The sequence below is a fragment of the Danio rerio genome, chromosome 18 (genome assembly GCF_049306965.1).
Source record: "Danio rerio strain Tuebingen ecotype United States chromosome 18, GRCz12tu, whole genome shotgun sequence".
Classification (NCBI taxonomy): Eukaryota; Metazoa; Chordata; class Actinopteri; order Cypriniformes; family Danionidae; genus Danio; species Danio rerio.
In genome coordinates, this window is record NC_133193.1 from 11617456 (window position 1) to 11635540 (window position 18085).

An 18085-nucleotide genomic window follows, 5' to 3' on the forward strand; every position below is an offset into this window, starting at 1 on the left:
CGAAATAAAACAAACAGACTTTCTCCAGAAGAAAAAATATTATCTGACATACTGTGAAAATGTCCTTGCTCTGTTAAAGATATATATATATATATATATATATATATATATATATATATATATATATATATATATATATATATATATATATATATATATATACACACACACACACACACACACACACACACACACACACACACACATACATATATATATATATATATATATATATATATATATATATATATATATATATATATATATATATATATATATATATATATATATATATATATATATGGTAACACTTTTAAATAAGGTTGTATTAGTTAAGGTTAGGTATCGCGTTTACTAACATAATTAAACAATGAACAATTCATTTATTACAGTATTTATTCAGCGTAGTAAGTGATTGTCTTCTGAAACATTTTTATTGGGCTAGTTGAAAGTCTCTTCTTTTTCCAATAGTAATGATTAGAGTAAATGATCTAAATGTATTTATATGTATTTTTATATTGTGGGTAAGCCATAAGACTTAAAAATCTTCGTCCAATTAAAATTTGTCGGGACGATAATTCCCAAAATACTGAAAGTAGCCCTAACTGTCTGTCAATAAATGCAGATTTGTATATCTACACACCCCTGTTCATGCAGACAGATCCACCGTTTCTGCGTTCACATGCACACAAGAGAGTGACAGCAGATGCAGTGAAAACAGATGCTGAATTAAAACATTTAAAAATCCTGAATCAATATTGCAGTTACTTTTGCACCCTGGACAAAGGATTACACCATGGCTGAAGTATTTCTCTTAGACAGGTAATGTTCTGCTTTAAAACTATTTTACTCCCGCAAAGCTGATGTAGACTGTGTTGTTGTACAAATGGGCTATATGCACAGAAGTGTACAATCACATACAAAATGGGCAGGTACAGCAAGCTATAAAACATTTTACTGTGTAGACATTTTATAAAAAAAGCTTCATCCTTTGTTTTTTTTCTAAATTACAAAAGGCTATGAATATCCAGCCTCATCTCACAATAAGGAAACGCAAGTATTTTACGTTTTGTCAGTTTAGTGGTTAATTCGTACGAATTCATACGAGGTCAGTTGTACGAAAATGTACGATTTGAAAAAGAAGGCATGGCACCAAACCCGCATCAAAACCCAATCGTCATTGGGGATGAGCAAATTATATTAAATTGTACGATTGGGATCATATTATCTCATATGAATTTGCCACAAAATCAAAAAAGTTACGAATTGCTGTAAGATAGCATTGAAATAACCTATATTGTTTGTATGTTGTTGTGTAAAATTTGGGAATGAAAATCAATTTGTAGCTATGTTTCCATCCACCTAAAACAGTTGATGGAAACGCCAAGATGCACATAAATTTTGAAAATGCGCATAAAAAAAACGTATGCACATAACTGAGTAGGATAACCTTTTTATTTGATAAGAAAAAATGTGCGTAAACTACAATGTAAATACTTTTACTGAACAAATTCCAGTATGCGCAATAAAAGGTCATGTGATTTAGTTATAAGAGATCATGTGATGATAAAAATGTGTCTAAAGGGACGAGCCAGCAGGCTGACCACATTGTAAACCAACTGAAATGTTGTTTTGGTCATTCTAAAACACCGTAATCATTTTAATATTAGTGTTATTATATTATTAATGACCTTCAGAATTGTCAAGAGTGTCTGTGTTCCGCATCTCATGCCTTCAAACACCACCACATGTTCATTGTGTGTCGGTATTGTCTTCTGAGGTGCAAGTCATTTATTAAATGAAGAAAAAAATTCACACAGCTTCTCTTACTGCAGCAAATTCCACCTTTACTGTTGATATTTGGTATCAGTTAATTAGTAAGTGACAATTTTGTTCTCTTTGACTCGTTGGATAGAAACGCTGCTTTATTCGCATGTCTTTTATGCGATATTCCAGTTTTGCGCATAGATTTAATTCCCAAATTTACATGTAAACATAGCTACTGGCCTATTGCAGAAGACCATCAGTTTTTAGTTTTATTATTAAATTTGAAAATCACTTTGATGGATAACAAATATATCTATCTCTAGGAGTATATTTACTCTTAGAACTCTTGCAACTACTGTCCAGCATTGCAATTGATTTGGATAGTTGGAGCAAAGCACTATACAGCATATTCTTCTGCTTTTTTCCGTACTCTCAAATCAAAAGAGCCAATCTTTATAACCTGAAAACAGCCTGACCACTGTAATTCCACCAAACCAGCATGCCACTCACCCATGCCCAAAATGACCGCCAGAGCCCGGGACCATTGAAAGAAAAGCCCAGCCCAGCACAGACACTTCATTAACTGATAAGCATCTGGTGAGCTCTCTTCTCTAAGGTCCGTCTCCCTCCTCATCTCTATCTATCAGTCTACAGAAAGCGAACGTATCAGTCAGCAGAAGGAGGAGGCTGAGGGGAAAATGCGATCCTCAAATCTGTCAGGATAATTGTGCGACTGATAAGTCTCCCATGGAGAATCCATCAAAAATGAACCTTCCTCCATAGTGGGTCTCACACTGCGCTAGTGTTGATGCAGGAAGTCAATAATGTCAATTAGCGTAATAAAACAGATGAGAAAAAAAAGGGAGAAAGTGATAAGCCTAATGGCCAAATGCTGTTGTTGCTCGGGTGGCACATTCTATTCCTATTAAAGATTAGATATGGCATTCGTTAAAAACTGTGCTTATTTCCATATAGAAATCTGTGTATACGTAACGTGCATACAATCAAAGTCATGAAATAAACATTGTTTATCAACATTAGATGTAACGTAAACCTCTAATGTACATAACTGATGGGGAAACAACTAAAAAGATCCATATTAATGTCAATAAAAAGCACAAAAAGGATGTGCCATGCAGGGAATTCTGGTAAATCAGTTTACGGTTATTCGCCGTATATATTAAGGAAACATACTGTTAACCAGGTTATAGATTTTTACTGTAGCATTTTTCAGTTTTTTACCATAAAAAACGTTTTTACGGTTCATATATATATTGATTTTCTACAGAACAAACCACTGTTAAACAATGACTTGCCTAATTACCCTAACTTGCCTATTTAACCTAGTTAGGCCTATAAATTGCACTTAAAGCTAAATACTAGTATTCTGAAAAATATTTTGTCAAATATTATTTACTGTCATTATGGCAAAGATAAAAGAAAGTAGTTATTAGAATAAAGGGTTGGGTCAATAAATTCTGCCATTGTCCGTCACCGATGGCCTATAGACATCACGATGCTGAGCTGGCATTACGGTACCGCTGGACCGCGTCTCACTATAGTTGTTAAACAAAATATTTAATTCATCTTGTGTCTAACAACTCCTAAATCTTTTGAATCTATCAGGTAGCGTCAGTACACTGCTTCGATCTTTCGCTTTCACGCTTGTACTAATTGATTTTAGTGAAAACCTCAGATACTGTTGGTTGGTTCCTGTTGGTTGTGCACATTTTTTACCAACCAAGTTTGTCGACGACATTATAACGATGCAAATCACCCTGCCTGTTCAAGTCCTATGGAAAAAAGTGATTAACCGGTGGTAATTTGTGTGTAACTTATCTTCATTTATTTATGAATTGGTTATGGGTGAAACAAAGACTATGTGGGTCTGATAGATAAAACAGTAGGCTGCAAATAATTAATTTGTTGTAAATAAATGAATTATTCATAAATAATTAATTAACCGCCGCCTACGACAATAATGCCATCGTCCATCACCATGTTTCATATTAGACATCGTACGATGCCAAATTGGTCTACACCGTCCAACCCTGAATTGCAACAAGTTAGTAAATCTATTAAATGTGAAATGTTTTGAAAATATATATATATATATATATATATATATATATATATATATATATATATATATATATATATATATATATATATATATATATATGTTAAACAGAATTTCTTAGTGATGTATTGCGGCTGGAAGGTCAAACGCTGCATAAAAAAATGTGCTGGAAAAGTTGGATTATTCCTCTGTGGTGACCCCAGATTAATAAGGAGATTAAGCCGAAAAGAAAATGAATGAATGAATGAATGAATGCTAAATGGAAATTGGGAAAAATATAAATGGGAGGTCTAATAATTCAGGAGAGCTTATAATTCTGACTTCTTATATACTCATATACTGTATGAACAAACATTGGGGTCAATGACGTGACGCTCATTTTTGTAATATCATCTACTTTTTTTTACTTTAGTTTAACCAGCTGAAAAGAAACAGTGTGATGGAAACATGCTAAACATGTTCCTTTAGTTTGTTATTATTCTATTAATGAGTGTCATACATTTATTGTAAAGGCTGTTATTACTTTGTATTAAAGTTCAGCAACTTAGTTTCATGGTTGTGTAAACACATTTGTCAATAACATTCCCACCCCACTCCCATATTGCTCCCCAGCTGTCTTTACAATATGAGAAACAATTACACTATTCATCATTACAATGATTTCTTCTTTTGTTTGTTCATTCATTTATTTATTCATTCATTCATTTTCTTTTTCGCTTAGACCCTTAATTACGCAGGGGGTCGGAACAACCCACCCAGCATATGTTTCACGCAACATAGGCCCTTCCAGCTGCAACCCATCACTGAAAAACACCCATTGACACACAAAAACTTCAGCCAATTTAGCTGACCCAATTCACTTACAGTGCATGTCTTAAGACTAGGGAAACCAGAACACACTGGAGGAAACCCACGTGTACCCAGGGAGAACATGCAAACTCCACACAGAAATGCCATACTGACCCAGCCGAGGCTCGAACCAGTGACCTTCTTGCTGTGAGGCAACATCGCTACCCACTGCGCCACCGCACCACCCCACAATGATTTGTTGTTGGCCAGACATTTTGGTCAGCATTTAAAACCACTTCAGCTGAAATTGTTAACTATCATTCTTGATCTTAATTGTTTTTAATGGGCAATTTCCTCAACAGTCATCTTTGGCTGTTGAAGCAACACGGTCAGGTGGTGTAACTGGTTTGTGTCAATTGGTGTAACCAGTATTTTACATAAAATTATAATTATATACATGGAAATATTCATTTATTCATTTTCTTGTCAGCTTAGTCCATTTATTAATCCGGGGTCGCCACAGCGGAATGAACCGCCAACTTATCCAGCAAGTTTTTACGCAGCGGATGCCCTTCCAGCCGCAACCCATCTCTGGGAAACATCCACACACACACATTCACACACACACACTCATACACTACAGACAATTTAGCCTACCCAATTCACCTGTACCGCATGTCTTTGGAAATCGGAGCACACGGAGGAAACCCACGCAAAGGCAGGGAGAACATGCAAACTCCACACAGAAACGCCAACTGAGCCGAGGTTCGAACCAGCGATCTTCTTGCTGTGAGGCAACAGCACTACCTACTGTGCCACTGCCTTGCCCCCTACATGGAAATAATGTAAAATTAAATTTAAAACACCAGGTTTAGTGTAATAAAATAGTTTTAACAGGTTTTACATAATTTGTCAAAGAAATCAGACGTGTTTTTAGCATGTGTCCGGCCAAATATTGCAAAAGCTCATTAAAATGTACATTTAGAGATAACTCAAATAAAATTAATGTTGTTGTTGTTGTATTTTAAAATAAAGTATTCATTTTTGCTAGACTACTTGCTGGTCATCTAGGAGGAGTAAATAGTTTAATATTTCACATTTTTGTGGTTACGCCATTTGACATTTTCAGGTACATTCGGGGCTCTTTTGTAACGGTTAAGGTACAGAGTCTAAATCGCAGGGTGTAAAATCATTAAGAGCGTGTCTGAATCCTCTTTTGGAAAAATACAGTTTGCTCCTCAGCGCATGGTCTAACAGGGTTGTGCTTATTCTTTTAATGAGTTATGGGTGTGTTTTGAGGATAATCTCCTATTGCCTTTAAGAGTCAGTTGCGCCTCGCCATGGCGCATCCTATTTACATATTGGACTTTGTAAGTGAAAAAGCTGAATGCTTCTCTAATGAGAAAACAGTTAAACAGAGCATCTGCAGTGAGAATAAAGAATGAGCCTGCTCTATTCAGCCTCTTTACTTTCTCTTTATTTTACTTTTACTCTTTACTCCTTTACATTCGTGTATAAGAAAATGGTGTTGTACACACTCAAGTGAAGACATCCATTAGCCTACATATTAAATTTTGTTTATTAAGCATAAAATATTTGTTTTAATTTTTTTAATTCATTTCTAATTTCCAGCAAACTAATAAATGAACAATAATAATGAAGTAATATCCAAGCACACGTCCTATGCCCCATATGGTCTACAACCCAACAGGTTGACAAATCTAAGCTTGTTTTTATAAAAAAAAAAAAAAAAAAAAAAAATATATATATATATATATATATATATATATATATATATATATATATATATATATATATATATATATATATATATATATATATATATATATGCGTATAATTAATGATAATAATAATAATAATAATAATAATAATAAAATTAATAATAATAATTACAACATACAAAAGCAAGTTGTCATGATGAATGAACTGAACAAAGCCCCCCGAATTGAAGAAGGCATGGAGGCAGTGGTTTTTATATTTATGTAGAAAAAAAATTGTAACATTTGAATTCTTTTTTAATTATTTGTAAAGATATTTGCGTATCCCTGCACATCCTGTGTGTCATAAGCAGTGTGTAAGCAAGGCACACAACTAACACACTCTCCGCTGGACTTAAGACCTGCTTTCAGCTGGTGACTGGTCAATTGCGCAGTCAATTTTAGTCCCTCAAAATAGCAACATGCCAACAATGCGCCTCCTTTCTAGACCGGAACACCCATGAGTCCACAAAGTGGTGCAAATGGATTTGCTATTTAAACAACATGGTGCAAAACGTAAAAATTACAGTTGCGCTGGTCTGAAAAAAGCAATAAATTGCGCTAAACAAGTCTTGCGCATTATTGCGCCGGGTGTATGAATGACGGCCCTCAGTCTTAATGTAAAAAAAATGGTCCAAATGTGATTTTTAATTAAATGAAATCAACATAAAAACAATCTGTACATCTTAAAATACCTGACGTATGCGTTAAAAAACACTTTTTAAAAGATTTTAAAATTTACCATCTTTGTCACAGACCCATTCAACGTTTATAGCTGATATATTTCAACATATACATACAAATCTGTAATTAAATTGATTAAATAAAAAATAAACATATATATATATATATATATATATATATATATATATATATATATATATATATATATATATATATATATATATGCAATATTTCAAAATATATTTGGTGGATAAGTAGTTTACTTATATTGTCTTATTTCAGATTCTATGCGAGTTCAAGTCAGACCTGAAATCAGCAATTCAATAGAAATGAAAGTAGCTTTCTACATAGGTAACATGAGAACAAAAAGTAATAACAGTCCAGAGTATGAATGTAAGGCTCATTTGCTTCCTGAAATGCAGTTCATCTTAACTTGATCCTGGCATTACCATAAAAAAGAGATCTGCCATTTTGGCCATATAACCCAACCATAAAAGCCATGTCACATCAACCTACTCAGAACGAGTCCTACAGGCATTAAAGATTAAATTTACAAGCCTCATCATCCACAGATACAACACCGCAGTGCGCTATAAAGCCTCTTTCCTCTGAATAATGTAAAAACATAAGAACATGTAATGGTCTAAGGGTGTTTGTGTGTGTGTGTATCATTGCAGCGCTTTGGTGGTGGGTGTGCTTTGGCCTGGCTCTGTTCTCCGAGGGCAGTAAATTGCTGTGTGAGAGGGAGGTAAAGGCAGGGTTACTGCAGCCACAGATCTACAGATGCCCCTGCCCTTGATTACAGCCTCTGTCCCCCATACTAAAAGATGCTCAGCATAATGGCACATTAGTGTCCATCGGAGCCTAAAAATGCTCCTTCTTTGCATGACGCCAAGAGAAAATAGCCTAATCTTTAGTGGCAGTCTATTCAACACATGCAGATTTTATGATGAATGTTGTGGTTAGCAATAACCTCATTTAGCATTTTATTTTAACCGCTTTTCAGAATAATGTTGCATATATTAAGGGACATCTTTTCATGGTAAACTTGCTCCATTTAAACTTCTAGTTAGGGTGAATGCTTCATCTAAAAATGACCTAAATCCTAACCCTCAAATGCATATCTTCCAACTCAGTCTCTCTCCCTCTCAGCCTCTAATTTGGTGGATGTCGCAGGTTAAGCAGATCAATAAAGGATCGTATTAAATGCTGCACTCAACCCTCTTCACATATGCTTCAACTGAAGCACACAGGCAAGCCGTAACTTTGCTTTAAATGAGCATGTTTCACATAGGATTTCATCATTAAGCACTGAATCAGGAAACTAGGCTGATTGGTATGTGTGTGTACAAGCATGAAGCCATCGGTATTAAGACGTCACAGCATTGCATGAGCTAGAAATTTGACCATGTGACAGTTCATTTACTGTGTGAAACGAATTCACCATATCAGTGAAATCAATTTCTCAAAATGACAATGAAGCAAAGTATTTGCTTCATAAAACCTCTCAGGAATTGCAGAATAATTAAGACAATGGTTGAAAAAAGACAAGAGGGAGTAGTTTAGATTAGAGAAATACAAACCAAATGTTTTGTTTTTTTATTGTTGTAACCTCTGTAGACTCCTCATAAAAATAGTGTTGCTCAAAATAAGGACAAAAGAAAATTGCTGTTGGAACGATCTCCATGAAGGAAAGTCTGTAATAATTCACACATTCATTTAAATCCCTTTCTTAATAAAGAAATCGTGAAAACATGTTAATGTGAACCAGCAGCAAACCATCTTATCACAGCAACCGTCTCATACAGTGAGTCTCACAATCTGACATCCATTTGAGCCCTTGCACAACTAATCTGAGGCAACTGTTGTAACGCATTTACTAGATTAGCCCTAAAAAGCCACTCAACTCATAATTAACGCAATACAGGATTTGAAAGGAACAGGAAAAGCAATTGAAATCCAACTTATGAAACTGGATGGAAAAACCACAGGGTAGTCAATCCGATTTACCAAAACCCAAGAGGAACATCAGAGTAATAGTCAGAAGGTTAAACTCAAAAAGCAAGCAGGGTGTCTGTTTTGGAAACATATAGTTAAACGCTTGCTGCAAAACTATGGCGCAGCCCAAAAAAAAACCCCATTTGGCCGAGAGCCGCAGAACAGCAGACTCTGTAAATCCAGCTGCTCCGTTCTCTCTTGGTGTCCATTCTGTGTTTTGCAATGTTTTGTTTCTTATCTCTTAAGCCAGTATCATTTATTGCATGTGTAATGTTTGGCACAATACAAATTCTTGGTGCTTTTAGAAGATAAGCCTTTAAAGATTAATCAGTGGACAGTTTTTTACTTCTTAGAAAGTTCTGTATAAATGGGACTTTTACTGCATCATGTACAGCAGGGTCTAAAAATCACAGGTTGCCCCCTTTCTCAAACAAATCTGTCTCCATTTGCGGTGTTCTATCAGCATCATCACATTCCCATCTTAAATAGGAGTTACAAGTTAGAAAATAGTTTAAATTCATTTTCATTTTTATATAATCTGTTTTTTTGTATCATCCCATAGCGGATTAATTCATATATTTATATTAATATATTTATGTATAAGCATGTACAAGAAAAACAGTCTCGTTTTTGCACTGGGTACAAAAGTAATCGCTGTCTTTTTCTGTTGTGCATTCTATTGCATGTTTTCATGAAGAACAGAATAAAAGACCGAGCAGGAGAAGGCTGTGGGAATGTTATATCTGTGTTTCCTGTACCTTCTCCTTTGTGTGAGTTTTGATCAGGTAGGGTTCAGGGATGGTGCTGATGGTCATGGGGCGGGAACGGTGCAGGGAGTTACCAATGTTGTTCTCTGCCCAGGGAGCAGAGTGTGCTGGTCTGTAGGAGCTGGGTTTGTAGGTGCTGTTGTGATCTCTCAGGCTAGGTAACATCATCCCACATTCACCTGGTATACTTGTCCCTGCATGGGTGGTAGAAACATTCTCATCCATCTGAATGGCCTCCATAGTCCCAGAAGCTGCCACCGTGCTTCTTTGCTGGTGCCGTTTACGCAGCTTGTAGAAAGCAATGAGCATGACCGCAGCAAGCAGAGTGACTGCCACAAAGCAGCCAATGATGATCTTGGTTGTCTTCATGACCTCGTCAAGACTGGCTGGTGGACGTGTTGTTCCACGTACAGTCGGCACGGAGACTTGCCGGGGCGTTTGAAGTAAAACGGTCGGTGTAGAGATAAAAACAGGCTGAAAGACGGAGGGGGAGGCGGTTACCGTCTTTGGCTTGATCACTTCCTGTGAGGTGGGCTCAACTTCCTCCACTGTTACAGTAGTGAAGTAACTAAGGTTGGAAGTGTTAAGCTCAGCCGCAGTCACATTCAGGTAGGCCGATGCATTGGAGTTGCCAGCCATGTTGGTCACCATGCAGGTGTACACACCTGTATCTGCTGGCAGCACATTGGAGAAGTTTAGTGTCCCATCATTGAGCACTGATATCCGCGGGTGATTTGACCCATGGGTTAAAACTGTTCCATTAGGCAAAAGCCATCTAACTGACGACATGGGGGCTGTGCGACATTTTAGTTCAGCTACACGTTCAGCAGAGATGTTAAGATCCCTTGGGGCATCCAGAATGAAAGGTGCTGAGCACTGAAAAGTGCTCTGGTCTACCTCCACTAGGTAGCGTCCTCGTAGGTAAGCAGGGGTGTGACAGCGGCCGCAACAGGTGGAATTTGTGGGAATGTACTCCCTCAGCCACCAGGCCAGCCATACAACATCACAGTCACACCTCCAAGGGTTATGGTGCAAATGGAGCTCCACCAGGTAACTCAGAGGTGCAAAAAGATCATGGGGCAAAGAGCTAAGGTTATTATGAGCCAGGTTGAGCTCAACCAAGGCTGTGACATCATCAAATGCATTTCTCTCTATAGTGGTGATCCGGGAGTTCATAATCCACAGCTTTTTCAAGGATTTCAAACCCCTGAAGGATCCAGGTTTTAACTCTGGGAAGTAGTTCTCGGACATCTCTAGCTCCTCCAGCCCCACCAAAGGGGTAAGAACTGGCATCTCCCGCAGATTGCACATTCCAAGGTTTAAGTATTTCAAGTTGTGTAATCCCTCAAAAGCACCCTCAGAAATATACTCCAGCTTCCTTAACTCTCCCAAATCCAGACGCATTAGAGAGGGAACGCGGTTAAATGCGTAGGAAGGTATGCTTTCAATAGGGTTGCTCCTGAGCCATAATTCTCGCAGTTTAGACAAGTACTCGAAAGCGCCACTTGGGATCACTGTCAGTCGGTTGTCAAACAACTCCAGTGTGTTGAGGCTGTTGAGGCCACTGAAGGCCCCCACCTCAATCTGTCGAATAGAGTTCCTGCCCAGTTGCAGCACCTCCAGGTGACGGAGGTGCTGGAAGGTGCCTGCTTCAATTGTCTCTATGCTGTTCTCCATCAGGTTTAAATGGCGTGTGGTGGCAGGGATGCCCGGGGGCACTCGAACCAGGCTGCGCCTGGTGCACACCACCTTATTGGACACGTTACTACAGAAACAAACACTAGGGCAGGTCAGTTGTCCGGAGGGGGCGGCGCTCACACTCCACGATCGCACCATGAGGTAGACTGCACAGAGCAGGGCTGCGTTCCAGGCACGGTGCACAGTTACCTGCCACAAGAGACTCATGATGTGGCGCGTTCATAATTCAACATCGTGTGGGGATTCGGCTGGGGAACGGAGAACAGTGGCCCTACCCTGGTTTGAGCAAGACTCTGCATCTGTTTGCCATCGACAGTGCAGGATGGTGCTGCGTTAAACACAGAGAGGGAAAGAGAGGGAGAGATGGGGGGGAGAAAAAGATGAGTGGAGAAGGGAAAAAGCTGACCTACAGAATAAATATGTTCAAATAGAAGGCACTTACCTCATTAGCTCAAAGTTGTTCTTAATATAATCCTTTATTTTGAAGCAAAAGCCCAGCACTGTTCACTCATGTTTTCCTGCAAGACATTTTCAGCTGTTTCTTCTTCATAAAAGTAAAGTGGATCATGAACTGATTTGACAAAATGGCCCCTATTAATTCCAGAGAGAAGTGGCATTCAGTGAAACTGGTTCAAGGGGTAAGGCCCAGTCAGCTAAGCAGGTGCACGGATCCAGTCAGCTTGGAAAAGATCTCCTCTCAGCTCCCCCATTGATTGTCCTTGGAAGGCGATGCTGAATACCACTGAACATTTTTCACAAGACTCCATTGCCGAAGTACATGCACATTAAACCAAGGAAAATACAAAAAGAAAGGAAAAGAGAAAAGAAAAAAGGGGAAAAAGTCTTCTCAAATTCGTCCTTCCCTCTTGCAGAAGAGTAAGCCGCTTTTTCTTAGTTTGTCATCGTCCAGCCCCCATGACACTTGTTCAGCTGATTAGCCGTGCGTTGATGAATCCAAAAAGGCTAACAGACGCACACTGCGGTCATTCCGTCTTGCTTTTTTAACTCACTCCGCTCTCCTGTCTGTCGCTGTAGCAGCTGCGGACTGCCGCGTGCACAGTTAGCAATAATCCATCAATTTCTCCAGAGGGGGGCTCGGGGGTGGTGTTGCGGGAGCAGAAGGGGGGAGGGGGAAGGAGGACGGGGGGAGCAGCAGCAACAGCAGCGCAGCAGTGGTGAAGCTCTCTCCCTGTCCGCCGATCGTTTGCTCCTCGTGCTCTCTCTCTCTCTCTCGCACTCTTTCTCTGTCTGGCTTCCTCTCTCTCGTTCTTCCTTTCTCTCTCTTTTCAGTGTCAGGAGGAAAAAAAAGGATTGATTCTGCTGTGTGACGTGCAGCTAATTTCTGAGAGATACCTTGCAGAGGATTCCGGAGTTTGCCCTCCCTCCCCCCGTTGTGAATCCTGCGGTATTCCTTTATTTTCCCTTGTCTTGAGGTAGTAAGTTGTGGCAGTTCGCCTGCTCTGGCTGTGAGGCTGCGGGTTGGCAGCAGCTCTGCAGTGGGAGGTGGGCAGCAGAAACGCACACGAGGGAGAGAGAGAGAGACGCGCAAATACACTCGCGCACACGCGCAGCAGAGAAGACCGTCAACGGCGACAGTGGCAAGAGCAGCGGTCCTCACCTCCAGCGCTCACCCTCCTCTCTGTATTTCTCTCAGTGTGACTGGGTTGCAGGCGGCAGAGTCTTTCTCCTCCTTTTGTCCTTCAGCAGAAACGTGAATGTACTGCTGACGCATCCCGCTCAGAGCAGTGCATTGGTTTGATGCAGTGTTCTTGTGTATTAACACATTCTCCCCCTCCTCAGCTGAGTGTACTGCCTCTCTTTCTCTCTCTCAGGCACACACACACACACACACACACACACACACACACTAATACACCCTCCAAGTCTTCCTGATTCACTTTTCACTGTTTTTGTCTTTCTCATTCTTAAACTCCATGTACCTCCTCCCTTTCTCGCCTCATTATTTTGTTTCTCCTTTATCCCTGTCCAAACTTCTCTCCAGTGCTGTCTTGCACACGCTCTTTTCAAGTCTTTACTGTAGACACACATTCCTCACATTCTGTATTGCTTTTTTTATGCTCTGTTTCTCCAAGTCAGCCTTCTTTATGGTCTCCTTTTTGTCGTTACCATATCTGAGTGACATCATTCATTCATTTTCTTTTTGGCTTAATCCCTTTATTAATCTGGGGTTGCCACAGAGGAATTAACCACCAACTTATCCAACATATGTTTTATGCAGCGGATGCATTTTCAGCTGCAACCCATCACTGGGAAACACTCGCACACTCTCATTTATACACATACACTACAGACAATTTAGCTTATCCAATTCCCCTTTAGCGCATGTCTTTGGACTAGGGTTGTGGCAATAACATTAATTAATTAATGTATACTACAGTATACTGGTTGAAGTATCTCGATACCAAGTAGCATTGTAATAATGGAATTCATAACTCAAAGTTTAAAGAAAATTGGCAAAAATACTATGTTTTATGTTTTAATAATTACATTTAATTCATACTTCCCTTAAGGCTAAAAAGTATTACATGCACCCCACTTCAGCTAAAATTTATTCATTATTTTTGTTTATTTTGGAGATAACTGGCCAACAAAAAATACATTAAAATAAAGCTACAAATTAGACCAAATTAAATTTGTTTACAAAATTAGCCTATATGAAGTGGACAAAAAATTTTCAGTTTCCTGTTGCAATTTTTAGATTTTTTATCTATTTTTTTTTTTCAGTTTTGTTATGTAACAATCCAAATTAATTCAACATTTCACTTTGTGAGTTGTTTTATGAGATTGTCATGGTTGTTGTAGCTACTAAATCACAGAAACACAAATGAACTGTTTTAGAACCGAACCGTCAGAAAATGTGACAATGTGATGGTCATGGGAAACGTGAAACGTGACGTCACAAATTCTACACAGTTTTGCAACCTTAAAGGGCTCCACAGACTATTAAAATAAAATGGTCTATTGTAGGTGTGTCAAAATTAATATTGTCTTCTGTGCAACTCGATGCAGATGGGGACAATTCATTATTGGTTCACTAATAGATCTTAACCGGTTATTACGTACTGACATCATTTATCTCCTATGTGCAATGTCGCAATAGAATACTATAGCGAAGGAGGCAAGGGCGAGTAAATAAAACACTCCTACTACTTAAAAGGTAGATAATTATGCATAATTCAACTGCTTGTGAGTTTGCTGGAAAGTCTTTCATTGAAACTGAAGAAGGCACAGCACACGAGCTGCTATTTCACTACTAGGGAGAAATGCTGTAAATAATCCGTCTTTGTCCCTCTCTCTCTGACTTTGGACAGTTGACCCCCTTGGTATGTTCTTGAGGTAACTTTTCCTTTCCTCTTTGCTGTTAAATCGATACTTTTGGATCCAGACACAAGCATGCCGGTGGTGCAGGTTTTCTTCATCGTGTCTATTACGGGTTACCTGTGATAACCACGTTTTATGTGCATATACTGTAGACTGTAACTGCGGCTGTTCTTTCTGTGTCACTCATCAGTGAACATCACTTTTATTTCTAAAGCCAGTCGCAGACCTTTCTGTTGAGCGAGTGAAGACAAAAAACAATCATAGGGATATAAGACCTCGCTTTACAGCACTCAAAAAGCAAGTGGGATAATATTTACTATAGGTGGGCATAGATTAAATTTTTTTTTGAATCTAGATTAATCTAGATTAATCTCGGAACTAATCTAGATTAAAATTACTCATTTGAATTTTGCCAAAGGCATTCAGAAAATGTGTGCTACCCAAATAATAAGTCTTTGAGAACCGGTTTCTCAAGCCAGGTGGCGCATTTGACCAGGGGCTCATCTCCTGTTTCCAAACTGCATCACAAACTGCTTGAGAAACTGTTCTACTATAATAATTGGTGATGAAAATAATTGATGTTCAATAAGATGTACTTGTGTTTAATAACTTTTTGTTTAGTTAAACATGAATTTTGAACTGTAGGCCTACATTCGCTCCAAACAGCGATTTTTTTTTTTTGATCACCTTAATCTGACTAAAGTCATAACTGAACTAAACAGAAATGGAGTGAAGGCATGTGGAGTTTGCTTTTATTAGTGGCATTATTGAAGTAAACACTGCAATCAAACTATTACCGTCATACTTTTCGCCATATTTTCCCACAAGATCCACACACACGGCTGTCAGTAAAGGATTGATTCAGAAGGACACTTATTTGCCAGATGACTCACCGGTCAGGTATACATCTGCGCTAAAATATCAAGGTGAAAGCCATCATAACTTGCGTAGATAAGACCCTGCTCCCAACCCAACTTTGACAATAGATTAAGGGCGATAATTTTTTTTTTTATCACGCGAGAGTTTTGCGTTAATGCAGCACGTTAACGTTTATAACGGCCCACCACTAATATTTACATTAGTTTATTTGCTTTAAATGCTCATGCTGTGCATATATTGGAGTTTTGTTTGATACATTCAAAAACAGTGTTTTCTTTGAGCATGTAAAATTAAAGGTACAGCTTAAATATCTGACTGCTTATATTAAAGAACAAAATTGTATTACAAATAATATTTAATATTATCATATTTTAGGATTTTAATAAAAAAAATTCTTATGTTGTGAAGAAAAAATTGAATTATGTATGAAAAGCATCGTCAATGCACTGTGATGCACCAAGATATCGAATTGAACCGATTCGATGGCATAAAAATCGTAACCGAACCGAACTGTGAGACCAGGGTACATTCACACCGCTGGTCTATTGTTGCACAAACAAGTAACTATTTCAGTGATTTTTCCACATGTAACATTATCTATTGTTAATAAACCATTAATGTTGATACTACCGTTTACAAACTACAGTGGCACCAGTATTTTGGGGCCATAGTATCGCGATACCACTATAGTACTGGTAAAAAGTGCAAACCTACTTTGGAATATGGAGGAAACCAGAGCACCCGGAGCAAACCCACAATAACACAGGGAGAACAAGCAAACTTCACACAGAAATGCCAACTGACCCAGCTGAAGCTCGAACCAGCAACCTTCTTTCTGTAAGGTGACATCGCTACCCACAGCGCTATTGTGTTGCCCCTAAGTGACATCATTTAAAATTTAAATTTAAAATTTAAATTTAAAACTCTGGGAGATACACTTCTTGGTAACATCTTTCTGCAAAGTGCACATCTTTATACTTCAGTTTGAGTATTCTAGATGAAAACATTCTGGCTCACTGGTGTGACAACATCTTTGTGTGATTGCTGACTGTGCATGCATTGACTGGCCAGTCTTATGGGACACCAGAAAAGCACAAGCTAGTGAGAAAGAAACAAAAAAAGAGGGGGCTTAATGAGTGGAGCATGGCTTGGTAAGACAATAAAGCATCTCGAGAGGTTAAAAAAGGGAGCAAAGCCGAGGTGTGTGCTCATGCTGCAAACCTGAAACAATGCAATCTCACATCCCTCCGCCTTTAATGGCATAGTTTGCCCACCCCCACGTTGTTTCATAATCTTAGAATTAGCTCTATTTACTTTATCAAAAAAAGCTACAGTAAATGGACAGGTTTCATGGATCAAAATGAAGAATAAAAATGAAACAAGACGATTCCACAGTCACGCCACCTGGTGACATACAGGTTTTTAAGATGAAGTTGCATTTTTACTGTAACCGATGACAAAAAATGAAGTAAACGATTAAACATTTAATTGTTTTCCATGGACCTCTTGGTATATAAACTGCTATTACTTTTTAGCCAAATCTCAAAAATTTAATATAGTGTGACAGCCTCATGCATATTTCAATAAATTATAGCTCTTATAAATTAAAAATAAAATCATTACATCCTTAATAAATATGTCAGGCTTAATTTTACCAGTTGCTACAATAGCTATTACTAAATGGTGATCTCTTTTTTCATCCATATATTTCTAAAAACAGGAAATAATACATTTTGTCAATGAAAACTTGACACTATGTGCTAATTGTTAATTGACAGTTCCATGGAAAACTTTAATTAGTTGAAGCACCTGATTCAAGACCATGTGACTGAAGTCCCCTGGCATGTGCACCTGTCATTTATTTATTTATTTATTTATTTATTTATTTATTTATTTGTTTGTTTGTTTGTTTATTTATTTATTTATTTATTTATTTATTTATTTATTTATTCTTTTATTCATTTAATTTTTTAACCAATATAAAATTGTTACATTTCGTTGTCCTTTGATGTGACACACCTGTTTATTGAAAATGTCCAACAAGTCCGACAACTATTTTCAAATGGTGAGACAACAGCATTCACATACTGCTAGGGGTTGGGATTTTAATATGTGTTTATTTAAATTTAGAAATTTTGTAGTGGGGTAAAATGTTTTTATATGCAAGTGCAATCATGTGGAACAAATGACCGTAATTGATCAAGGAAATAAATGATTTTAGGAGGTTCAAAAAAGTGATCAAAAGATGGTTGTTTGACGAAGATAGTTTGCATGGTGGATGATGATGCTCTTTTGTATGTTAT

The 18085-nt window shown here is 38.0% G+C and overlaps 1 protein-coding gene and 1 long non-coding RNA gene across 3 annotated transcripts in view; one reads left to right on the plus strand and one right to left on the minus strand.

The window, feature by feature from the left end:
• Positions 1 to 18085, plus strand: part of LOC137488255 (uncharacterized) — a 431442-nt gene that overhangs the window by 181353 nt on the left and 232004 nt on the right. The window lies entirely within an intron of this gene.
• lrrc4.2 (leucine rich repeat containing 4.2) lies at positions 8666 to 13037 on the minus strand. 2 transcript variants are annotated; one of them, XM_073929342.1, is made up of 2 exons: positions 12004 to 13037; positions 8666 to 11889 (listed from the first exon to the last, which is right to left on the minus strand). In XM_073929342.1, exon 2 carries the CDS (start codon positions 11766 to 11768, stop codon positions 9834 to 9836), a length of 1935 nt encoding a protein of 644 aa, XP_073785443.1. In that variant the 5' UTR covers positions 11769 to 11889; positions 12004 to 13037; the 3' UTR covers positions 8666 to 9833. The 2 variants fall into 2 exon arrangements, with proteins under 2 accessions (XP_073785443.1, NP_001093494.1); NM_001100024.1 differs by lacking the exon at positions 12004 to 13037 and having other exon boundaries at positions 9834 to 11768.